Source organism: Plectropomus leopardus, chromosome 5 (genome assembly GCF_026936395.1).
Source record: "Plectropomus leopardus strain MGB_pleo_1.0 chromosome 5, ASM2693639v1, whole genome shotgun sequence".
Taxonomy (NCBI): Eukaryota; Metazoa; Chordata; class Actinopteri; order Perciformes; family Serranidae; genus Plectropomus; species Plectropomus leopardus.
Genome location: NC_142180.1, coordinates 7780156 through 7806625, shown reverse-complemented (window position 1 = coordinate 7806625; position 26470 = coordinate 7780156). Strand labels below are relative to the sequence as shown.

Below are 26470 nucleotides of genomic sequence, written 5' to 3'. Positions count from 1 at the left end.
TCTCTCCCCCCACGATTTCACACCAATGAGCATGCCGCGTGTAGCTCCCACTCGCTGGCATCAGAAACACTAGATATCTTCGGTTCTGAGCTGTACAGATTCGTACAAATACACACCAGCATTGGCCAGACGGAGACAGCGTTCTGCCAAAACACACGTTGGGGATAGGCAGTGATAAATAAGAAGGGGAGAAAGAGTCCAGCATCTCTCGCACACACCAGACTCAAGGTAAAGGATCCATAATTATTTATTGGATTACGAAGTGTTATGTAATTCTTCTGTTGACACGACTCTAAGGCACTATGTGGGTCTTTGTCATTCTAAATGGTCCATGGGGCTGATTATTTTCTGCCGCTTTGGATGGAGGGTTAATGTAACATTAGTGGAAACAATGTTGATCAATTGATGGCTTATATTGGAAACAGTAATCAAACTACTGCAGGGGAGAAATACAAGCTGCATACAAGAGTGCTCTTATAACCTACAATCCAGCTAATTTTAAGAGTGTTTGTATACACTCTGTGTGGCTGCATGTCCAACTGTCTATCCAAGTGTTGCTCATTCACGCATGCTTTCATTACCATTTCCTGTGAACACTATTGAAAATCAGTTCACACCCTCCCACCTTCCCTCTCTTGAAGCTGAAAGCTCTGAGGGCTTTTTCAGTCCACTAAATGTCACTTATCCAAGCTATCAAAGATGGAGTAAGGGGCTTTGAAGCCCACACAAGCTACTTCGGGTTGAGGTGCATTCAGACCCTTCCATAAGACTCAGATGTTTCACTTTTGAACCCTTTTACCCCTACTTGCCCTCTTGTACAGTATGCCATTGACCATGGTACTTGTAATATCTCATAGTAATTAAGGAGCATTAGAGGTACTGGTTATGGGATTTTGGTACGTTTGGACAGGGCCAGGCCAGTCATTTCTCCTGCCTCCAGTCTTTGTGCTAATCTAAGCTAGGCAGCAACTGATGGCTTCTTATGTAACATTCAAACATAAGAGTGGTATTGATCTCCTCAACAACTCTTGCAGGACAGTAAATTTTCCTCCCACAATGTCTTATTATATTTCTTTAGCAAGGCAGTATTATTTCCCTGACGATAAAAATCTGCACAACTGAAATGCTGAAATGCTGCCACTACTGACTTAATTTAAGGAGCGTTAGGGCACCTATAGGGCAGACGGGGGGTGGACAGGTTGAACAGATAAACCCAGACATTGATGCAGGTTTGCTTCCTGTTTTAATGTTATGTTTGTTTGATTTTTCACCTTAACATGGTTCCCTTCAGGCAGACCTATTGCTTTTCCTAATATTTAGATTAAACACAGCCATAGTTTCAAATAATGATGTTATCATGTGTAAAAGTAAACCTGTGAGCAAGAACTACAGGCTTCAGACTGTTCTGAAGACTAATTTTTCTGAGCTATTTTATGTTTGTTTTTTTGTTGATTTTTTTGAGAGAAGCATGTCAGCATGTGACAGATTTTTCTATTTGGTCATCTGCTTTAGGATTGCTTCTGCAAGTGATTACATGAAACTATATGCTAAAGTCAGGGACACATTTAAACATTTTACTAACGTTAATATTTTGTTATGTTTCGTTACGTTAATGTTTCACTGCTGGAATATGCTGTGAAGCTTTTGGTTTAGGTTCTTTAATTAGTGATTTTTCACAGTAGAAAGTGCTGCTATACTGTTAGAGTCATTCCCCGGCTGCAAGCACACTGCTACATGTAGCTACATGCTAAAGTCAGAAACCAATAACCTTGGAAGGGGATGTTTTTAACTTCACCCCAATTTGGGATCATTTCCCTGCCAGATGAAGACTACATTTGGTTATTTAAGTATAAGCTGGCATCAGAGTCCTTGCTACATGCATACTATATTGAGAGAAAAGCTTTCAGTAGACAGAGCGAGAGGCCAAAGAGTGGAGCTGCTTTCTGTGATGCAAAATAAATACCTAGAACACACTGATTACATAAGTGGCTGAAGGCAGGAGACATAGGGGACACACTCAGTCTGTAGCGCAGTTCAATTAAAGCTGAGAGGAACAAAGCTCATGTTCCCATTAAATACACTGGAGTACAGTACACCTGCATCACAGGGTTTGTGACACATGGCGGTGAGGGTGACTGCTTAGATGTGCTAATTCACTACATATATTTATAATGTTGACAAACACATGACAGCCATTTTGCTTTCCCACAATTGGCCACTGAATTAATAAATTACTTTTTATAACTCCATCAATGTTCTGCAAACTTTGATGTAACATTAAAAATCTAAGATTTGCATGTGTATTTCTCCCTCGGATTACACTGTGTGGCTATAGCTCATCAGCAAAACCCAAGTACTGCCCCAAATCATGAATAATTTGTCATTTGCCATTAATTCTTTCTGCTTTTACCCTAGCACTACCCCAAACTAGAAAGCTGGATCATGCAAAAGCCCAGTCAGTCTAGTCACATCCCATCATGTTTGGATATAGCCTACAGTGGATGACAAGCTCTAATTTTATCACCATTTGAAATGTTCTCCAGAGGCTAAGGCAAGTCAGTGGTGCAGTCTTATCATTCTGAACACCCCTGGCACACATGTGGTTTTAATAGTCCTGTCCAGCCAGTGACAGGCAGATTCACCTGAGTGTATTCTGACATGTAGCTGGGATTGGAAAGCCTTCTTTGCCTTCCCTTATCTCTGAGGTCAGTGAGAGTGTTAAGAGCTTCAAGCATGATATGCGAATCAGTTATATATATATATATAGTATATATACACACACACACACACACACACACACACACATATATATATATATATATATATATATATATATATATATGTCTCAAGAGGCATGCCATAATGTGACAACACTTTTTTTTCAAAAATGCCTGGAGGGCGATTCTTCAAATTTGGCAGAAAAGTCCACTTGGACTCAACAATCAAGTGATGAGAATTTGGTGGTAAGAGGTCAAGGTCTCTGTGACCTTGCATATCTCATTGTTGTGAACACAATTGCTCAATAAGACCTTGAGGGAATTTTCTCAAATTTGGCACAAATGTCCATGTGGACTTGTATAAAATGATTAGAATTTGACGGTCAGAAGTCAAGGTCATTGTGACCTTAACAAACATGTTTTGTCCATAATTCAAGAATTTAAAGGCTAATTATGACAAAATTTCACATATATGTCTAAGCCCCACTGAATATTTCATCATCCTTCTGCTCATTGTTTTGGACTTAAAGTGCATTTAAGGGATAGTTTACTCTTAGCACTCTCACCAAGTCCAGCAGAAACATGTAGCTGTTTACTGTGAACACCTCTGATACACAGACTGTGTGCTACCTGCCCACCAGGAACAGCAGCCAGATGAAGCTAGTAATCAGCTGTAAACATAACAGACCATTTAGCAGCTAGATGAGTTTGTGGAGGTAAACTGAGCTAAAAGGAGAGTAAATATTTTACTTGCATTTACAGGTCAGCAAAAACACTATTCCAAATCATTGGGTTTTTTTTTTTTCTGCAGATGTTATACGTATACTGCTAACACATTTGGTCAATGAGCCCATAATATGCCCCCAAGAACCCCCCCCCCTGCCCGCTAGTAAACCTGGTTAACCAAGCTGCATGGCTCCAAAGTAGCAAGTAGTAGGCTTGAGGATAATTCCTGTGCAACACTACTCACAGTTTGGAGACATATAATTTATCAAACACCTGACTTGGCCTTAAAGGGGTTTTAAAAATTAACATAGTAGTGTAAAACTAAAGACCATTGCAAAACCAAATATTGGTGTAAAATATTTAACTGACCCTCCTACAACAATAAATAAATTACAAACAAACACCACACCAGTTTGCAAAGTGAGACTGATGAGAATTCAGAAGATTCAGTATCAGAAATACTTCATTCTTCCCTCGGGGAAATGGAAATACCTTACAGTTGCTCTAATGTATGGCAAAACATATATAAGAAAATACATCAACTACTAAAGAATGTTGCATAATTAATTAATTGTGGAGTTTTACAAGTTGTTAATGAGCAGAGCTTCATACTTATCTTAATAAGCAGAAACCCAAGTGTCCCAAGTTGTCCCCAATTTTTTTCTCTGTCCCATTTGCACCTGACAACAGCTTGTCACTGGCTATTCCCAAATGAACTGCTTACATAACAAAGAGGCTCTCCCCATCTGGGAGAGAAACAAGCAACCAAGACTGTCAAAATTTCCCAAAGACTAAGTTAACTTCTTAACTAACAGATATAAATGGCAATTATAGAGCAAGCATATGCAGTATACATGCATATACATATACAATAGAATTAGATGTTGAATTATTGGTTAGGTATTGCGTCTATTGTTTGCAGCCATTATCATTGGTACTAATTCATCAGATTTTATCTCACTTCACTATGAATTTTCTAAACAATTGCCCTGGTTATATTTTACAATGAACTGCAATACTTAGTTCAAATATGCAGCGAGTTTATGAAAGTCTTTTACAAGTGTTTTACAAACATGTTTGTCAGTGCAAGTCTGTCCCAAAAAAGTGGCAACTAGAGAACACCTACAGGTGAGACAGCAACACTAATCCAAATGAACATGAGTGCACCTCAGTGAAAAGATTATGAACCTAGTAACGTTTGTAGAGCAGATGGGCAATCCTTTTCAGGTAGCCAAACACGTTGCAGAGATATATACATAATGTTCCCATGTCCCTGTAAGGGTTGCACAGCGCATTTCTATTCTTTTAGAGATTAAATTATAAGCTGGAGCTTTTGAACTGGACACAGATTAAGCTGATGCAAAATAAATAGATAGTGGGGCCTGCATGGCTGGGGAGTGACATTAATCTAACTGTACATGAGTGTACCATTCTGAGGAGAAAAATAGATGAAAATAGCATCAAGGCACTATGGGCTGAAAAGCCCCTGTGTGGCTTTATCCCAGGTTGACCTGCCATACTGTTGATGTGCTCAGGTGTCATCATAGGAGGCCTCAGAGGACTCAGGGGCTGCACAGTAATGGAACATAATGCAACATGAAGAACAGGATTCACAAATCCAGATTATAAAGTCTATTACATGTTGTCTTCTAATAATCTGTCCCCATCCATATATTTTTGGATTTTTTATATTATGTATAGAACATATTAACACCTTGAAGATGTGCATGTGCATAACAAGAGATCATTATTGTTTTTATTGTTTTCTTCTTTATAATTAACTTCCAGTGTAAACTGTTGCATATTACTAGTTACCCTGTTAAAAATGGTAAGAAGTTATGCAGCTACTGTAATTACTTCATCAAACCAGTGTAACTTATTACAGTATAGTGGAACTTATTATTATTACTTATTAATCTAAGGCAGTAAACTCAAAATCAGAGATTTTTAAAAGAGACTTTATACATTTAATGAGTAGAAATTGTACATTTGCTGGGAAAATGGAAGTTTATTTTGAAATGGCACGATGCATGCAACAAGTGTTAATTTACCCGCCATCCCTGAATGTCCAAAAGTGACTCAGAAGGGGGAACCTAGCGCATCATATTTTGATTTGAAAGCCCACTGACGCATCAATATTTGACAAGTTGGAAATGAAAATGCGTTTTGTCATCACAACTGTGCAAAACACAGTCATAAAACTCTAATCTATACCAAAATGAAGTTTTTAGTCCTTCAATAACAAATAATTCATATTTTATATTGCATAACTACCCAATACAGAATGAATGAAAAAGAACAGTGGAAAATTGAAAATTAGTTTCTGAAATTGCCATAATTGTCAACATTTCTGAGCATATTTTTAGTTTTGTGGGTAACCTGGGGCCTGCTGTAAGACACTCATGGTTGAAAATAGACACAAGTACCCACAAAGCCAGAAATACTTGTAAGCATTGGTGCTATTTCCATCAAAATTAGATTGGGTTATATAAGTGTCTTAATGCATCAATATCAATACCACCACCTCTTCCACTTGTTCTACCTTCCAATGAAGAGGACAGCAGATGAGTGTAATTCTACTGATTGCTTCACGTTGGCGAGACTCGCCAACCATGTCAGACCAGCTGTACGTGCCAGTATTACTCACAGCTGTGTCTATACATAGCACCTGTTTATTAATTCATCACAAGTACAGAGGAAGTGACAGCTCAATCATTGATATTAAACATAGAAAATGATAATTCATGATCCAGTTTATAGCATTGTTATCTAAGCAGATTTTAGAATCAGCTTCACAAGGGAAAAGTGGCATTAACTGAGGACTTTTTTACCACACAAAAGCAAAATTAAGTTTATCACGCCTTCATTCTATAAATCCTAATGTATACTGCAAAAAAAACACAAATAAACAATAATTTTATCGGCATGCTCTTTTATAAAAAATATCGGCTCATGTGTGGGAAATGCATTTTTTCTCAACACTGTTTTCCCAGAAGCTTTTTCTGTACTGGCCTTGATTCACCAGAGTCTGTTTACGGTAAACAGCAGCAATCACAGACCTCTGGCACAGAGAAAAGTACACACACACACACACACACACACACACACACACACACACACACACACACACATATAAAATAGCTTCAAACCAACTACTCCCTTTATAAAGATGTGGTAATGTAACAAAGGATGTCAACAGTTAACCGTTAACCGGTTAACCACTGAGAATAATTTTGACCAGTTAAACGTATCAGTCTAGGTTCTTCACTGCAGTTAACGACACAGCACCCCACATGGCTCATCCTTGGTGCCCATTCTTCAGTCCCCACCCAGCTCACCCCAATTCCACCAGCTCCATCAGTCAGCCTCACGTGACACCGGCCATGCCCATTGCATCTGGATATGCCTGGTGCTTACCAGCAGTCCACCGGTGTACAAGAACAACGCCACCAGTCCTGTCCAACCCTGTTCTCATCTGATGCTGTCCAGCTACATTCCGGTTGGCCGAGGAAGGTGGCTTTTGGCATTGCGCTTGTATGCCTAACTAACAGAGCGGCGCTATGTGACAAGTTCGGAATGAGAACGGGCTGGCTCACCCTAAGTGATGGAAAGCCAAATAGCTTGTTTCTATGCATCAAAGACAACATTAAATAAAATAAAGTGTTTACAACAAAAAAATCCTTTTTTTACCACCTCTTAATGGCTAGTGCATTGAAATGCAGCGCTGAGGTGGGTTAGTGAATGTCTGCCTTTCAAAAGTAAAATTACCCCAAACTGGCATCCTTAAATGTGACAGAAAAGGTTTCTTTGTACTTTTACTGACATTCTTTGTAACTTTTTACCTTTGGATGCTTTTCCAGTGAGATAACATGTTGGCACAAGGAGACGGGTCAGAGAGCAGCAATGGTGTTTGTAGCTGCAGGGCTTTCTGGCTCAGAGCAGTGACTCCTCAGGCCACAGTGTGTTGTGATAGTCCTGTCCAACCTACTGAGCCAGCCGGGCACAACAGATGCATGTGCTGATCAAAATGAACCCAAATCCCTCTTGTTGTTTCTAATGTTGGAAACACATCAGATGGCCTGACACATACTCGGTGGTCTGGCTGCGGGTATTCGGCCTTCCGCTGTCAAGGCAGCATATAGCACAGATGCACACGTGCAAACGCACAAGTGCAAGACCACTATTGTGCTCTTTTGACTCAAGCCCCAAATCTGACAGCTTGGCTGCAGAGAGGAAAGGGACATGCCCGTACTTGCCAAGTGTGAATTGCTGCTCAGTCACCCCTGTTAACTTGTCATCTGAGTCACAGTGCATCTTAATTAGCCTGGAAACAGCTAAAAGTGTGAGCTGGAATGAATTGACAGTGAAAGCTAGATAATGAATGTGATTACATTTTCATACATTGGGGACCAATTACACAAAATGTGAGAGACATCCAGTACTTTGGGATTTCAGATCTAAAGAGCCTGGTGAGCAATTAATAGTTTCCTTTAAGCCCAGTATATCTTTTTGTGTTGCCCAATAGAAACTTAACCTATAACTTGAAAGCTTTTTTCTTTCAATTAGTTTAGGATCTACTCAAGTGTGTGTGTCTACTCAAGTTTCTTGAAATTCTGAAGTGTCTGCCACTGCCGACATTTTGGAAATGCCTCTGATTAGCCCTGAGGAAGTGGATGATTCCTTCAGTGGTGTTCGGCTGACTATTTTTGACCCTGTTCTCTTTAAATAAATCAGCACAACAAGGCCACACTGTCCTAGAAGGAAAGCATCCGACAGCTCAGTGGCTCCGCAGAGATAACACAAGCTGCTGATTCTGTTTTTAATGTGTGTGAAAAAAGTGGCGGTGGTGGAGAGGCTGACAGTTGAGCAACTGAATTCATTAACAAGTTCATGAATCTCAGATAATTAATGGACATGTGAGAGACGGCTGCTAAAAAGTAAGACTGTGAGAAAGTAAGACAGGTCAGGTGATATTGTATAAAGACTGGAGGGGATATTTTAGACAGAATATTCACAAAAATTTGTGAACAGTTGAATGAAACCTAAAGGGATCATTTGATTTCAAAGACATGTATTTGTCTTTGTGTGAGTTAAATGAGAGGATTAATATTAATTAATTTAATTTAAAAGTAAGTACGAGGCCAGTTAATTGAGCCTACCTTTAATAACTGGTTTACGATTTTTAAAGTATTTTTTTTATTTTTATTTTTTTAATGTTATTTTAGCAGTGGCATGGTCGGATTATGACACAAAAAGGCCCTGGGCACAGACATGTAAAAGACCCTACCACCTCTACTACAGAAACAAGACACACAGCCATACCTGTGATTCTGCATCTTTTTGTAGTCGTTTTGCATTTTATTTTTGAGGTTTTGTGTCTCTCTGTGGTCATTGTGGTCATTACTTGTTGATTTGAGAGACATTTTGCAGATAAAGGCTTGTGCCTGTGCTTGCTCAGCAATCCATCTAAAGGACAAAGTTTGGCAATTTTAGGTGTTGTCTGAAAATCAAGTTCAAGTTCTTTCATGTCTATGCACAACAATTACAGAGAAGCAGTTGTTGGCAATGAAGATCTCTGGCTTCCTTCAGCTATTTGCATTGTAAAAAAAAGTCATGCAAGTAATAGTAAAATGAGATGCTAAGACATAAAACAGTGCAAGTTACAACATAAGGCTAAAATATAAACGTAAATTAAATGTTTGCAATGTTCAGAGAGAATTAAGTCAAGCTTCTTCTACATGTGCAGTAATCTGAGCTGCATATGCATGTCGGTGCATGTGTGTATCCCACATAGCTAGCTCATTGCCACTGCTTCACACTGCGCTCATACAGCAGTTACGGCTGATATCACATCACTGAAGCATAGCGCCTACCTTCCACTTCCCCCCATTAGCTCCAACAGCACTGTTGTAAAGCTGTTGCACTGCTCCTGGAGTTAGCACCGTTAGCTGCTGGCCACCAGCTCAGTTACCTCAATGTTGAGAAACGATATAGAAAATTTATACATTCTGAATTTTGTATAATCCTTTTAAATATATAGTATGATTGGCAAGGCAAGGCAAGGCAAGGCAAGGCAGCTTCATTTGTACAGCATACAAGAGGGCAATAGAATAGAAATTTGTGGTAGACCCAACGTAGGAGGAATGTGTAAGCATAATGAGAAGTAATAAATATGTATATACACAGAGAGGTATACAGGTCAATATAAAAACAGCATGACATAGGTTGGCAGATTTTAGACCAAAACGTGATCTGCTATTTATGGGTGCAGCCAAAATGGTGACAAGTTATTGACAAGTTATTTTTACTTGCACTGAGCAGGAATGAGAGCAGAGATGTGCCCTGCTCTAAAGATGTTCCTTGTTTGACTTGCGAGACACACTTGGCCTTTAACGTCAGCGTTTACGTCAGCAGATGCAGATTTAGAGTACTTGAGCAGTTATACATGCATTATTATGCTGTATAAAATATAGTAAAATGTACATCTATTGATCAGTGCTGTCCACCTACTTACATATAGCGAATGTTCTGCATTTTTATGTAGAGAAGTTGCATAGGATATTTGTTGGATTTGTCTGTGTATAGATGAATTCATGTATTAATATTGTTTTTTAAAAAGCAGTTTTATAATCACTTTAAAGAATTTCAGATAATACTGCATATAGCCACTGAACAGCTGGGTGTCTTGTGGCAGCATCAAGAAATGAGGACATTTAGGAAAATCTGAAAACCTGCATTGCACCAAGTTAGGTAACATCAAAGAAGATGTTCATACATATACACACAGCTTCCATGATCTAGAGTTTTTACGTCTTAATCCACCAACCCCACAGGCATCTCAGGCATCTCAGGCATCTCAGGCATCGGATGTCTAGCGGATGTTGCTTGTATACTTTTAAATTCATGAGGCACTTGTGTATATCTGAGGCATTAGAGTGCTGTTGCTGTTTTTAGCCTCTTTCCTCCAGGAGCCGGCCTTGCTGCATGGCTGAATAGAACATGCACTGCTGCCTCCTGACTACATGGATTTGTCAGGGATTTTTATAAATAGCTCAGCTGCGGCACGTGTCTGCACCACACTGCAGACGCAGAATGCAGTGCACAACAGTCAGAGAGATGTAGATTTGTCAAGAGAGACGAGGGGGAGAAGGCGTAAAAGAAGGAGGTGGAGACCTGCTGTGGCATTATTGACAGTTTGGCACACTGCAGACCTATCAATATGTCCAAGTCTCTTCTCATCATCTTCACTCCATGACCTCTGTCTGCTGAAAAAGCCACACGCCAACTGACACACATACAAATTCAAGCGTATGAAAGCTGCTGTCCAACATGCAAATATTTAATATTTGAATTTTAATGCATTCATGACATGCGTGAATTCTGGGCAATATGTGTTAACATGAAATTCAAAGCACTAATTGGAGTCTGATGGCATGTTGATGCATACACAATCTGCATGAAATAATCTCTAGATTACACTTATTATCATTCTGTCTAATAATGTAATCAATGAATGGGGAGTGCATACACAATGGCACAGTTTAAAACCAAAGAGGCTGTAAAATCAAAACTCAGTGGTCAAGTCTCACAATGATGAAGCCAACAACTGTTTATTTGTACAAACGCAACAAGGCGATTAGAAGTAATCTGCGTAAGACTTAAAAGAGCATCTTTTATGCTTTTCCACATTTTCTGTCATATATATAATAGAATGTAAGTCATGTCATAAGAATGTAATTATCTTCACACTGGCAGTGTTGCAAATTATGAGGTACATGAATGTAAAAGTGGACGTATTGGTAACAGGATCACAGCGTTCAGGAAAACACGGGGGGTTATGCAGAATAACTGGCTAATCACTGAGTCAGATATGTACAAATTTTGGTGCATTACCACTTGTAAGAAAAAGTATGAACAGCCTTTGGCAGACCAAGCATACTAGTCATGCAGCCATAAAGTGATATATGACTATTCATTGTCCTCAGAGGATGAATCTAACTGACAAAAAAAATCTTATAAGATCCATTCAGGGTTTTGGGAGCTTTTGATCAATCTCTTGTGGCATATAGACGTGACCAATTTTACTGAAATGGTATAGGTTAAAATTTCTTTTTTTTTTCGAGTATTTTAAAGACAACTTTACTTATTTGCTGGGAAAGATGATGCATGATATTAACAAAAGCTCCAGTAAAAGGAGCTTGTTTTAAAATAGTTTTAAAATGGTTTCATGAACTACTATTTCCAACTACTTTCAAAAATCAGTCCAATGCAGCCATGTTGTTTTCTCCAATCTAAAGTCTATTATCACTTCTATTATTATCTGTTATTCACTTTGTACATAAACTAACCAGATAACCATAAAATTTGCTGAAAAAAATCATGTTCCCCAGAGGATGTACCCAATAAATATTCATAATATGCTGAAATTCTCTCAAGCACAATGCATACCCCAATATTTTTCTTGCATGTTGAATGTTATGGGTGCCGTGTCAGTTTCACAAGCTTATACAGGATCTTTAGAGGAAGAACCCAGAGTTTTGTATGACCTTTTGTTGTAATTTATTTCATTTCTAACTTTACAATGGCCTCCCTGGTTGTGGGACTTTAAGGACAAGGATGTGTCCGGTATTAATAAAAGTCTAAATGTTAGAGATGTTATTTCCACCCTTGTGTAACAAAGTTATCTGAACAATACTCTTTTATAACCTTCCACAAGTCTATGGAGACATCTGACGTAAAACTCCCTCCACCGGTGAACTTTAATTCGTAGTCTATACATAGTCTGCCACACTTAAAATATCCCTGCTCATTATTTTTTCAATCCTTTCTGAAAATAGCTATACATTAACAAATGAAGTGCACCTCGAGATTATGACTCATACTGTAGATGACACGCAAGCCACCTTTCCAGTCCAGTGCATCTGTTTTATATAACATCTGGGTTTCTGGGGCACACAGCTTTATATCTACACTGCTTCCAGAACAAGTTGCAAAAACTCAAGTGTTTTGTTTCCTCAGATTTATTCTTGGTTGCTTCTGAAAAAACATAGAAACCATTAACCCTCCACAAAAACAAATGCTCCTCACCTACCATGTAGCAGATTTAACTGATGTTTTTTTATTTATTTATTTATTTATTTTAAATGTCCATGCAGAAACTCATATTTACCTCTTTGGTACACACTTGATGAAAACAGACCACCATCCAGTGTTCATTTAATGGCAATATAAGAAACCTGATACATTAGTCCAACCAAAACACTAATGTACACGCTGTCTCTCATTCACACACATATTATACCTCAAAACAACCATTTGGAGGTAGATTGAGGACACAAGGTGAATTTTTAAAAAGCCTTGGTATTCATGTGGCGAATGAAGTCTGTTAATTCCAGCAAATTACTTTTGGTTGGCAGTACATTTCATACAATGTTCCCAATTCAAGGTCAAGCATCAAAACAAGCTGCTGCACTGATACCAGACAGGAAAATACTTAGGGTGTATGCTTGTAACATAGTGGCTTTTTTCAAGGTGTATGGACAAATACTATGAATGGAAGGATGGATGGATGAAAAGAACCAGAATGAGATAAATATGAGAGGATGGTAAAACTTTAATGACATCCTACAAGCTGATTTTAGACGTTTAATTTCAAATATTTTTAAGTGAATTGTCACTGATGCTACATATGCTTTTGTTATGTCTGCACAGTATGTTCTTTGTATGTTATGCTTTAACCACTTATGTTTGTTGTATGTGTTGTCTGTTTTGTTTTGACTAGCTATGTTTGTTGTGCTTGTACTCCTGTCTCTCAAAAGCAATCTTAATCTCAATGAGATGATTAAATAAAGGTTATATATATGTAAAAGCCATGGAAGCATCATGTTTATGTAGCATTGCCACAAAGAGAGATGATTTTTTTTCAGGTTGTAGGGTTCTCTTAGTAAGCTAGAATACAAATAAAGGCTCCTTTTAAGGTACTTTGTTTGACACTGGTGGAGAGTTAAATGAAAAGATTAACTGTAGATTGATTTTAAATAAGCACATCACAACTAAAGCTCAAAAATTAAGACATTATCAAAGTAAGCATATGGTCTGGCACTAAACTATGCTTGCATTTAATGTCTTTGTTTAGACTTAACAAATAAGATTCAACATGTTATTCAGTTATCTTTAGGAGTGCATGCAGGCGCATATTGCTAGCTTGTTACAGAGCCAGGCAAGCAGTTTCTCCTTTTTTACAGTCTTTGTGCTAAACTAAGCAAACTGGCTGCTTGTCTGAATCATATGTTTAATGGAGTGATTCGATCTCCCCGGAAAAAAAAAGTTTGGAAGACTTAATTTTCTCATTAGTAGGGGACAACATTCCAATTTTTACAATGATTGAATTTTTACTTTTGACAATTTAATCATACATTTCTTGCAAGTTTATTAGGTTTAAAAGGAAACCTATAGGGCCCTATCTTAGACCCAGCAAAAAGTGGTGCACAGCGCAACACAACTGTCATTGATAGTTTCAGTTGTCACTTTCACAGCCAGTATGGGTGTGTAGTTCTCAGAATGAGGTGTTGACAGGGGCATTGTTGTGGCATTGCTATTTGAGGCAGCAGAAAGTGACTGTGCCAATTATCGACAAAAACTTAGTCTAGGGGCAGAATGGCATGGTATTTTCTTGCTATCTTAAGGGTGTATTATTTAGACAATATGATGTGCCAATATATGCAGGTTCACAATGCACGTACACTCATCTTGTTACACACAGGGACACACAGGTGGGTGAAATATATCAATAATGAGAAAAACATTAATGACATTCCCTAAAAAGTGAACATAGCAGAGAGCAGAGCAGAGCTGCTGTCCGACTCCCCATTAAGAGAGACGCTGTGCAAACTTGTGCAAGAGGAGCAGGGTAACTTCATTGATTACTTCCTAAAGTAAGAGTTTAGTTCTTTCTCCTCTAGCCAGTTTTAAATGTCGTAGTTCCATCACTACTCTTATTACACTACTCTTAGCAGAAAACTGCTTGCTAATCCAATTTTACAAATTCCCCATGTAAACAGCAGATTTAAAGGGAATGGGAGATGATACTGATAAGGTGAATTTATGTCATACCCAAAACACACCTATGAATAATAAAGTGACTGAAAAAAACCCTTTTGCCCCTTGTTCTTACTTTGCACCAAGATTATGCACTGTTAAAGTAACAAAAGTGGTTGGACACACACTCACTGCCTTAAGACCATGAGCAATATGTTTAAATAGGATATTTTTACTTTACTTTACTTTAATGGCAGTACAAAGAGAAATCAGAAGCAGTTACAGCATTCTTTTCCTAGTTTTGTTTTCCTTGATTTTCTCTGTCATGGCCCTTTATGTTCAAAAGTGAAGCTTGGAGGATTTTGCCTGAATTTAGAAAGACTGTCTTTCTCTCCACTCAAGGGATTCACAAATGTTTCTTATGAATCAGACCGATTTTTACACCAAATTTTGGCCTTTGATGGGGCATCTTTACGATCGCGCCCCATCTGGAGTGACCCATGTGTCCCGGAGGGAGAACATTGACGAATAGGACATGACAGCAGCAGTGTACAAATAAGATGGGACAGATTGTGATGGGAAATGGGAATATGGTTCATTTCAGTGCATTGAAAACTCTCTTGGAAATAAACTAAGTATTTTTTTTTAATTATGATCATAGTAAATGGCCATTTTGAAGACAATCAATAAAATTTTTATTATTTTATTTTTTTGTCACTATCAACAAATTAATAAACACAACTAGTATATTTATTAAGTTTATTCAATTTGATAATTCTAGCCTTTGCTACACTATTGTCCCATGTCCATTGCCTTATATCCTTGATGGTTAATAAGTCAGCTGAACAATAGAGTATCTTCAACATATATAGAAATAAAATATAGCACAGATCTTACGAAGCATACTGTGGATTCATGCAAACTGAACTGTTTGTCAGATTTTAATTGGCAGTGCTGCCTCCATATCTCAGCCTTCATAAAGCTCAGTTGCAGCCATAAATTGTTGTCTAAGAGGCTTAAAGTCTGCAAACGACACTCGAACAAGAAACCTTATCGGGATGTGAATTATTTGGATATCAGGGATGTTTAAAGCTCCCTGCTAAATGAAGCAGAATTATACCAAATCAGCTCTTTGCATATGGAGTTGCACCTGTTGTCTGCATCCAGTCCAGTCCTGTTTAGTCAGCTGGCCTTATCTCGCTCCATCTTGTTTCTTACAATCAGTTTATTCATCAGGTCTCCCAACAACATTTAAGAACTTATACATAGGCTAAATATCCAAATGGGCAGGCCAAATACATCAAGCTTAAACATACGATCAGCCATCTTAGCAACGGCTGAAATATGACGGCAGTGTTCTTTAAGCTTACATTTACAGTGCATTTCAACTTGTATGTGATTTGCTGAATAAATGCACTTTGTATTATCTGTTTAACTTTAAATGATCAGGGGACATTTAGTGACAAAAGCTGCTTCTTTCACATTTATGTATTTGGGGCTTTAAACCCACAACCTTACTTCTCAGTGGAATAGAAGAAATCCATACACCCACATGTTAATCTGCATACACTGCATAAACAGAATGTATTTTCTCTATCAACGGGGTTTTAGCTGCATGCAGAAATATACAGCCAGGAGAATACTGTAAGTATTATGTTTTCTTTCTGCAGGATCAGCACAATGAAGACCAGACTAGGCTGCCTGTCCAACAAATCTGACTCCTACAGCGACTTCTCTGAGTTCTTGCCTCCTGCCCACGAAACCACTGCCAGGTGTCTGAAGTGAGTCTGCCAAAAAATCTTATGCACACTTCCGCAGGACTGCAAAATTTTTAACAAACTAAAACCCAAGCTTCTGTTGTGTTAAATAACCCTCGAGACAGCACACTTTTTAAAGTTTGAATGAGTTATGAAACTACTTTCAAAATTTTTAAACTTTTGAAGTAAAAGTTGTCTTCTTTAGGACATTAGTTTTTAGTATTTTATTAGTTTTCAGCCAGCATACCAGCAACATTAGCAAGTCAACTCTCTCTTCTTCATTATACAAAAAAAGAAATTTGTTGTTTTAACTAAATCAAGAGTTGGTTTTTACTCTTGCTGGAAGCAGTCTCAACGGTTTTTTAAACCATTGCAAATGCATGCTAACGAATAAGCATGTCTGTCTGATGAACAGATTTGATTTTATGCTGCCAAACATAATCAATATGATATATTAAGTACAACCATTTGTGCAAATGAGGTCCATTACAAGGTTTATTAATGCGTAATCTGTGTACTGCTCTAATACTACTGTTTGCATAACATACAGATGTTAAATTAAAGCTATAGTTGGTAACACTTATATAATTATATAAGCATGTAACGAGAAAAATACTCCGCTAAAAAAAATCATAATCCACTGCTTATTGCCTTGTAGTGATTCTAATGGCCTTACCGCACATAAAAAAAAACCAACCAATTAGAGCCAGAGAGCCAGTTTCAACAGAAAGGATGAGCATGATATTTTCTCTTGCATGTACTTCTTTCAGAATACAGTGACAGTTTCAGCAAATATGACATTTCATAAAAGTTATCAACTGTAGCTTTAAAGACTCATGATGCTTAAAATAATTCGAATAAACTGTATTTTAATTTATTTGTCAATCAATGCAATCATTTCCTGAGCAACACAAACTCTTATCAGACTTACGGCAGGTTTGAAACTTTTAAGATAAGCTGTTAGTGGGCTATTATGCTCATAAAAATGTGTTTCATAAACAACCTGATGTTACATATACCATCTACAAAGCTGGAGGCATACAATAATGTTAATATGTTCCTTTAATCTCCAAGAGAGTGTGTTATCCCATCACATTTTTGCCACTTCATAAAAGAGCATTAAAATGTGCATGAGGGTCACCTATTGTTCCTCTTCTATCTCCTTTCCTTTCTTCTCATTTCATTTTGCAAATGGAACCAGATATTACAATAACTTTACAGCCTTGAGCAGATAACCGCTGTGAGCAGAGGATAGATGAATACATTTACCCCGCTGCCCTTCAATAATACATACAGCAACATATTGTATTAAAATTGCACGAAAGCACAGCAGTTGGTTTGCATCTTACTCAGGTAGTTTCCTTTGTCTTCCTCTCCATCAGAGTATCAACGGACGAGGTTGTTCGATGGTCAGAATCATTTGATAGTCTCCTCTCGCACAAATGTAAGTGAACATTTTCTATTTTTCAACAGCCAGCACTGCAATAGTCAAGTCCTGCCAGCATCAAGAAAATTAAAGCCACTAAAATAGGCCTTTCCTGTGTCTTTAATAGTTTCTATTTTTCACTCAGCACAGGTCCATTTCCTCCCCTCCAAGCTCATCTTATGTAAGGGTCTCATTTCTGTGTTGTGAGGACTCCTCACCACATAATGAGTCACCAAACTTGTCTCTGACCTCCCCCATGGACCAAACACTGGCACAGACACACACATCCATCTGCAAACAGGCTGAGAACTGATGTGACGAAGCATCAGCAACATGGAATTCACTGAACTGACAGATTAAAGAAAACGTGCATTCAAAGCAGCATCACCTTTATATTTCTTCATTCAAATCAACAGACACAAACACTCTGACATGAAAATTCCTCTTTGCCTTAATGGATGTTCGGTGTTTTAGCTTGATAAATGCTTTCAATGATGAATAAATTATCAAAATAGTTTCAGATTGATTTCCTTTGGATTACTCAATGAAAAAATACATGAGGAAGTGAGTCATTGCAACTGATGTAAGAAATGTGAGTGCAAAGTCCTTGCTCCACCATTTGGTCTCCCTCCACCACTTTTCTTCGCCTTTTAATGCCAATTACTTTTGATGGATGTCTCTTTAAATAACATTTTGGTGATTTAGCACATTTTTAATCATGCGGGATATGAATGGCTTTGGACACAACTGTAATCACTCCTGTCTGCCAAAACTAAAAAAAAATGTTCTATGATGTGTGGGGTGTCTTACTTTTTTTTTTTTTTTTTAGATTTCAATCAAAATCTCCCCAAAATTTGTACTCAATCACAGCTGTGTATCAAAGTGTTGGTCTCAGTTTGCAAAACTAGGATGCACCACTTTTCCCACAGGTCTGTTATCCAAGTGATTAAAGTGATCTTATCAAATGCTGCGCTAACAAAGGGGACAGAGACAGCCAGTCTAGACTGAGAGAAAGCTTTAGACACCCTGCACTCACATGAAAATTATCTGTTTTGTTCGAGGTTGTGACATAACACCTCCGTTTGACACATTAATGTCAACCATGAAAAACATAAAGTTTATTGCAGAGCTGAGAATAGAGCCCTCTCGGGCTGAGAGCGTGATACGCCTTTGTATCCTGTTTGAGGTGAACTGCAGCATTTACACACACACATACATTACATAAGTATTGTCAAAGCAATGGGAACACAGTACTGAATGTTCCCCTGATAGGATATTGCATTTGCTTGGGCCTTAATTTCATTTAAGAGCAAGGATAGTGTATTACAGGTAGCCCTGACTGCACTGCAGTGTCATTGTTCAGGCTGTAATGCTGATTATGTGTTCGCTTGGGGCCTGACCTGTGCACACTGTCAGCTGCTGTATGTCTTGTTAGTACACCAACATTGTGTGAAGTTGACAAACAGCAGTGGTGTGATTTTCAAGGTCATTGCATCAGGTTTACAATTTGTATTTTAGCTGAGGTCAAGAACTTAGCAAGTGTTTTAACCCTCTGAAACCTGGGGCAACAACACCTTTCTTATGCTGCTTTCAGACGCCTTTCACAAGTTTTTAAACCTCTGCGCCCTTGTCAAATTGGTGCATTTTTTTTTCTTTTTAAAAAGATGGGGGAAAAGGTGATGAGCAACTTGGTAAGAAATGTTGGACAAACTGTAAGAACTAAGTAAATTTAGAAAATTAATTAAAAACTTTAAGCTTGGGTGAAATGTCTATGAAAAAAGAAATAAAGCTAGGAAAAATAATAACATTTTAAAACCATGTTCCAGAATACTTTATAATTTTAATATAATTAATAATATTTTTTTTTCTTGTTTGCCTTGTTTTTTGTTTTTATTTTATTTATTTTTGCTGTTGTTTTTTTTTTGTTTGTTCATTTGTTTTGTTGTTTGTTTGCTTGATTGGTTTTTGTATTTAATATATTATTTATTAATTTATTAGTTTAGCTCATTTTCAGCTAATTTTCTTGTATTTTTTACTTATTTCTTGGTATTGTTTGGGGTCATTTCTTCTTCTGTTGCTCATTGCCTTCTCCCCATGTTTTTGTAACAAAACAAGACCAAGGGTTAAGCTTAGCAACAATGTGTTTTCTTAACTTATATTTTAGCTGGTCCCAGTGTGCTTCATGATCACACCTGAGTCCCCAGTGATTGTCTTGGCCCCAGCTGCCGTCCATTGTCCTCATTACACCCAGCTGCTCTTAATTGCTCCGGTGTATTTAAGCTTGAGTCTCTGGGCAGCCTCGGTTCAGTTCATTAAGTTTCCTTGCTACACTGACTTCACAGCCAGAGTTCCTAATAAATTCATGTTAACTTGCTTGCAACCGGCTCAAACATCTTGTCTGGCCTCACCTCAGTCTTCACCTGCACTCCATTTTCAGCCTGCCTGTCCTTTGTCTCCCTCAGTCGATCCTTGTCCTCAGTCAGTATTACTTAGCTGCCTCAGTTGAACCTCCACCTGCTGAGCAACAGACCATTAGTCCCTCTCCTTTCCAAATACTTAATCAGTCTTTTGTGTCTGTTTTTCAGTCTACTTTGGTGTCAAATATTCCATTGGAATACATTGCATTTATTCAGCTGACACTTGATCCAAAGCAGTTTGCAATAAAAGTGCACTGAACCATGTGGGTGCAACCCCAAAAGTGAAAGAATCAAGCAAGTGCACCAAATTCATGAAAATCCTTTGTTTACTTAAAGTGGCACATTTAATCATCAAGATGAGTTTTCAGTCTGTGAAGGAAGATGCGCAGAGTTTCTGCTGCCCTGATGTCAGTTGGGATTTTTTTTTTCCACTATTGAGGAGCCAAGACAGCAAACAATCTTGTTTTTAAATAAACCAAATAGAGTACCTCATTGTTGTTTTTTTGTTAACAATGAACACTACGGGGCAATGTTTTTCTGAAAAGGTCCCCAATTTATCTGCAGTTTGTGGCACACAGGTGGCACAATTCACATCCCACTCTTGGTGTCATGCTATTATGCTAATTAATTGTTGGTGGCAGTAATTCACCAATATACAACAATGCCCCAACAAAGGCACTGAATAAGACTGCAAGTACTAAAACAGATGTGAGCGATGAATGATTTAAAAAATAAATTAATAAAATAAAAGGGCATTGCAGTGCATTTTAAATTTATCTCAGGGAATCAAAATACTTTCAGGTTTTTTTTTTTTGGTTTTTTTTGTCAAAATAATTTAGACTCCTTCTGCACCAAAACACCACAACACTGCAGGTCCTTTAATGGTCACTTGAGACTGGCTCTTTGAGCAGTTTAATCCATATAAACCCCCCTGTGTTAAAATGTCCAGCTTTACAGGAGAAATAAACATGTTTACAGCCTGATAGAAAAAGGGTTTGGGTCTCTATAGCAAATTTCAAAATTAAGAACAACTGATGATTATTTATATAACTTACCTGTTTCATTTTTACTAAGGCTTAAAGTTAGGCATCATGAAACATGTGGCCACTTTGACAAAGTGTGATTCAGATTCAGCCCTCATACCTCCACAGCTCTAGCCTGTTGTCCAGATATGGTCATTTAAGGCACAAACCAATGGGTCACATCAAGGTATTTCTGTCCAATATTTTATATAGTCCATGATATTATGGGCCAAAAAATAATACATTTAGGCTGCCAATCCAGTTTTAAGAAAAGCATTCGTCAACCCCCCAAATGACTAATTTTGTATATCAGTCACTCACCCCTTGTAACACTGAACTTGTAAAGAGAACTTTTCTTGCATGTCTCCAGTGAACAAAGGCTTCAAAATGGAGAAAATCCTTGATGAATTGAAGTCCAGCTCAATTAAAAGATAAAACAAATAACAATAACACAAATAAACTAATTCAGGCAAGCTCAGCAGCTCCCATGTTCAGCAAGGTAAAATTACTGTTTTTGTCAATGGAGTTAAGCTCTAAAGAGAGAATACATAGAAAGTTTCATTTTTGTTCAGTTGTCCATTGGAAAATGCTCATTTTGGTAAATACTAACCATACAACTGGAAAAATAAAACTCAGACTATACTGGACGAGTCATGCAAGTTTTGATGTAGATTTACAGATGTTAAAGACTGATCCAAAGTTCAATTTATCAAGAATTGTCGCAGATTTTGGACTTTTCTACTAAGACGTACAAGAACAACAAACGGTTCTTCGCAAATTCAACCTTGCACGCTATTAATAATTGATATACAAATATTAATTTGGGGTTGTTTTTTTTAATACAGTCACTGTGTTTTTTCTGTCTCCTCTCCAGATTCTAATGCAGACACCAAAGCAGAATAGTTTCAATTCTCATATATTTTGTTCTCCAAGAGCTTTTCACAAAGTGTGTAACTGAGGAAATCCTTTGATACGCTTTCCATAAAGTTCAAGTAGACAGGAGAGAACACTGTAACAGCTTGAAGATCCCCTATTGCCTGTGATGTCAGCCTTCCATTTGTGATATCGCAGTTATTTGTGGGCTTCCTCAAACATCAGTCCAGTGTGTGTGTGTGTGTGTGTGTGTGTGTAGCGCTGTGATCATGTAAACCTGCATGTTGTTGTGTGTACACTCATCAGAATGTGTGTGAGTAATGATGTTGAATATGCACAGATGGACTATCCCCTCTGCTCTGCCCAGATTTATTAGGTAAACAGCAGAAATGAGAAGGGTTGAAATAACATGTCAATGTGACATAGGACGGTAGAAAAACAAGCCCTTCCTCTGTGTTATCACCAGTGGGGAGCATATTAATTGATCACTTATCTTGACTGATGAAGGCAGCAAAAAAAAAGATCTCTTTGTGGGAGTATTTTGTTCTTATATGTTTGTGTTCTAATCATGAGAGCTGTTTCCCGCTTCTGGGAACAAGAGTGTGTACGCACTGGAAAAATATCAACACAGGATGAAAGGTATTATCACATGATCAAGCTACTCTATGTTGAATAAGGAGAGAAAAAACATCCAGCATCCTGCTAGACAGAAATAGGTGCTACACTGCAATATCAATCATGTTTTTGAAGTGTTTTTGTTGTCTTTACCTCCTCCCACTTACCATCTAATTCACTTGTTCTTTCCAGATGGCCTGGCTGCCTTCCGGACATTTCTCAAGACAGAGTTCAGTGACGAGAACATCGAGTTTTGGATGGCCTGCGAGGATTACAAAAAGATCAAAAGCTCAACCAAGCTTGTGTCGAGAGCAAACAAGATCTTTCAGGAGTTCATTGATATCCAGGCACCCAGAGAGGTTTGTGATTGGAGTTATTATGTTCTTCAATTTACATCATGAAGTTTTGGGAAAGCCTTTTTTATATCTATACAAAGTAATTGTGATACCTACAATTATATAAAATCCATGATAGAGACCAATCTCACAAAGACATTTCTTTAGTAAAGGACACATATGATTGATTTTCTCTAGAAAAGTGCGGTGTTGATGAACCCTGCAGCTCTATATTGTTTGTTAATTTATTTTTCTTTTTTTATGTTTACTGCAACACCACCCCTAAACTTAACTAATTGGTAGTAAAAATAAGACTGGTCCTGAAAGTTGGTCTTTTTATCAAACTAGGCAGCAGAAAGATGCAAATTGGGGCTACACAACCAGAGAAAACAGAAGAAGGTCTGTGGCATTTGCCCATGTTCAAAAGGTAGAAAACTGCCGCTGCTGAGGTTAAGGTTTGGTTAAGGCCGCCAAAACTACTTGGTTAAGGTTGTTAAACAATCATGGCCTAGTAGCATGGAGCATGTTGTAATAACAATAGGACTCTTACACTTTCCTTATCCCGGCAGGTAAACATCGATTACCGCACCAGGGAAAGGACCAAGCAGAGCCTGGAGGATCCGACCCCAACCAGCCTCAATGAAGTCCAAGCTAAAGTCTACAGCCTCATGGAGAAAGACTCCTACCCACGATTCCTCAGGTCCAAGATGTACCAAGAGATAGTCAACAGGTCGCAAGCACAAGCCCAGCGGAGGTCTGTTTGACGGAATATGATGAAGACCACAGAGAACATAAAACTGGACCTACACTGTAAATCACTCATTAACCCTTTGACATCATCTCTGAATACTGTGAATCTGCAAGGATGGGGTGAAATGCTTGACTATTGCCATTGTCTGCACCAGCTCCATGCATGCAATCCCTCCCCTAAAGATGTGTCTCAGTCGAATACACAGTCAGGTACAGGGAATGTGATTTGATAAAGATAAGCTAATCCTTTCACCTCCACTTAGTGCTATACTACCACAGTAAAAAAAAATACACCATCATGCGATAACGATATTTACCACAATTATTTATCACTGTTAAAGAGCAAGCAATGACTGAAAAGTCTTGATCTTGAAAAATAATGTCCCCTAATTGAAAATATTTTCATTTAAATAATTTATATTTTCAAAAATTGTTGTCCTCAGTTTGCCAACGAATTCAGAAAAATGGTCCCATTATTGTAAGGTCTTCTATTTGTGGACCATTAAGGTGATGATCATCATTTAACCAGTATTAACTGTTTGCAATCTTTGCTGGGGCTTGACCAATACATTTTTTCCCATGAATGTCCTTTCTCATTCAGACACAAGATAAATTAAATAGCAACCTTGCATGAAGTGCAGCTTCTTCGGTGTATAGATATCTCCATTATTTAGTTTGTTCCATCAGTTTCATAAAAATACAATTTGTTGTTGAAAGGACAATGTAACCTCAAAGAATGGACTATATGAAGAATTATTAAAATGACTCAAGGTTCCCATGGCACTAAACACTCATCTCTAGAAGAAAGTCCAGATTGTTGGGACCTAGCCTTCACTTCAATCTGCCTCCTTACGAATTCGTTGAAGGCTCTTGTTTAGTCCCGTCAGCATATTGGTCATGTGATTGCCGTCTTTCAAAATACACGGGATGTGTACAGATTTGAGCACATTACTTTTCATGAGAAAACCGGATTAACTTGTAGAAAACGCACTCATTGTAGAAATCGGTGCATTTCCCAAAAGCAGAAAAAAAAGAGTTTATATAAGGTATATCGATTGAAATAAATATCGTTACCAGTGTATTACTCAGCACCACCTCCATTTATCTTCAGTTCTTTGTGAAATAGACACCGTCTTATGCAGGTGAATAGACCTGTTGTGGTAGTTTGTGCGTTTATGACGAACAATGAAGTGAATGAACACTTAATATCTAAAACTGTGCCAAACTAGATTGCACCTAGATGTCAATATAGCTATATAATCCTGTGTATTGTAAACTCTTGCAGGTATTCTATGTGACATTAAACGTGGACTATAATGAAAGTGGTGGGTTCATGTTTGCTTTCAATTCACTCCTATCCGGGCAGTGGAAATGTGCAATCATTGTTGTTAAACTTAATCCGTGGGCGGTCAGGATTCTGTAATAATTTATTACCATTCATGTCTTTCAATTAGATTTGATTGAAGCCATGTCATTGAACTAAAGTACCATCATTAAATGTAATCAGTTTCTGACTACTGATCAACAATGGATTAAAAATGACTCATTATTTACATAAAGTTTGGAAGTGCTGACTAAAGTAATTAAAATGCATTACTTAAATGGAATTAAATGGATTGCGTAACTTATTTGCTAACATGCACCACATGATCAGCCTTCAGTACTTCACTAAATTGAATATTAAACACCTTCAACCTGCTAGTAGTGAACTGAAAGCGACAGACCACCTCCCATAGAATCTGTTCTGAGTTGAAAATCGTGTTGTGCAAATTTCCTAGATTATTTTTAGCATGATGCAATACTCCAGAGTAACTATTTATATATTCTTTATCTTGTACAGTATGTTATGAAAATGACTGCAAAACAAATCTCACGACAAATGTGTTTGAAATGTGCTCCCTCAGAATTTGCACTTCCTTTCTAAATAAGCTGACTAAAAATATTTCAGGGGAGCCAAATTATTTTCTTGTTTGCATGTGTACTGTAAAGACCAAACTTTTGGAAATCCAACAAAACTGGCTGAACGACATATCGCCTTATATGGTATGTTACTGTGTTCCACATGAATGTAACCCCCCCCCCCCTATATTTTGAGATTAAAAATGATTCTGCATCTATATTTTTGGGCCCTGTGTGACTTCATTCTCTTAATGCCAAGAGGGAATTAGAGCTATGAAAAGATATTCATCCGCTGATCAGACAGACGGATTGACCTCAATTTCAATGCCATTTTATAATGGCAAAGAAACCAGAGAGGAAACGCAAATAATAATAAATGAAAAAACAGCCTTCAGTTTGGAGTGATTCACCACTCTTTTTTTTGATTTTTGGAGAGAGATTTAAGATTATGATTTCTGTTTATTTATTGGGATAATTAGCAGACAGGAATTAAAATAAAATAATTGGTGGATGAGCATCAGAGTTAATTTTGTCCAGCAAATTTCATCACATTCACAGTCAAGAGCTGCAGCTGCTTCAACACCAATGAGTCACTCAAAGTAAAGAATGAACTAAAATTAGATCATAATAAACACATGCAACTATTCATGCCTCACTTTCTACTCTCCACACCGCCACTCACGAGAAAACTACATTTCTCATCTAGAATCTGGGCCACTGGTGGGATGGAGTCGCCCACTGTGACATTCCACGTCTGTTAACTTTAATGTCGTCGGTAATGTGTCAGTCACTCGGTGAATGGAGAGCAGGGTGAATGTGGGACAGCAACCTGCTCAGTAGACACAACACGAGTATATAACTGGGCCAGTAGACTGCAGCCGACACACATCTCAACC

General features: G+C 37.9%; 1 protein-coding gene across 1 annotated transcript; it reads left to right on the top strand.

Moving 5' to 3' along the window:
* rgs8 (regulator of G protein signaling 8) lies at window positions 1-25792 on the top strand. Its single transcript, XM_042515201.2, has 5 exons — window positions 1-228; window positions 16151-16261; window positions 17620-17681; window positions 22783-22949; window positions 23495-25792. Exons 2-5 carry the CDS (start codon window positions 16161-16163, stop codon window positions 23687-23689), a joined length of 525 nt encoding a protein of 174 aa, XP_042371135.1. The 5' UTR covers window positions 1-228; window positions 16151-16160; the 3' UTR covers window positions 23690-25792.
* Window positions 25793-26470: the final 678 nt, after the last annotated feature.

Excerpts from the sequence above, each read along its gene's own strand:
- rgs8 (XM_042515201.2), top strand. The coding sequence starts at position 16,161 with ATGAAGACCAGACTAGGCTGCCTGTCCAACAAATCTGACTCCTACAGC. Across the intron at positions 17,682-22,782 it reads TAGTCTCCTCTCGCACAAAT|ATGGCCTGGCTGCCTTCCGG; the intron begins GTAAGTGAACAT and ends TGTTCTTTCCAG. Across the intron at positions 22,950-23,494 it reads ATATCCAGGCACCCAGAGAG|GTAAACATCGATTACCGCAC; the intron begins GTTTGTGATTGG and ends TTATCCCGGCAG.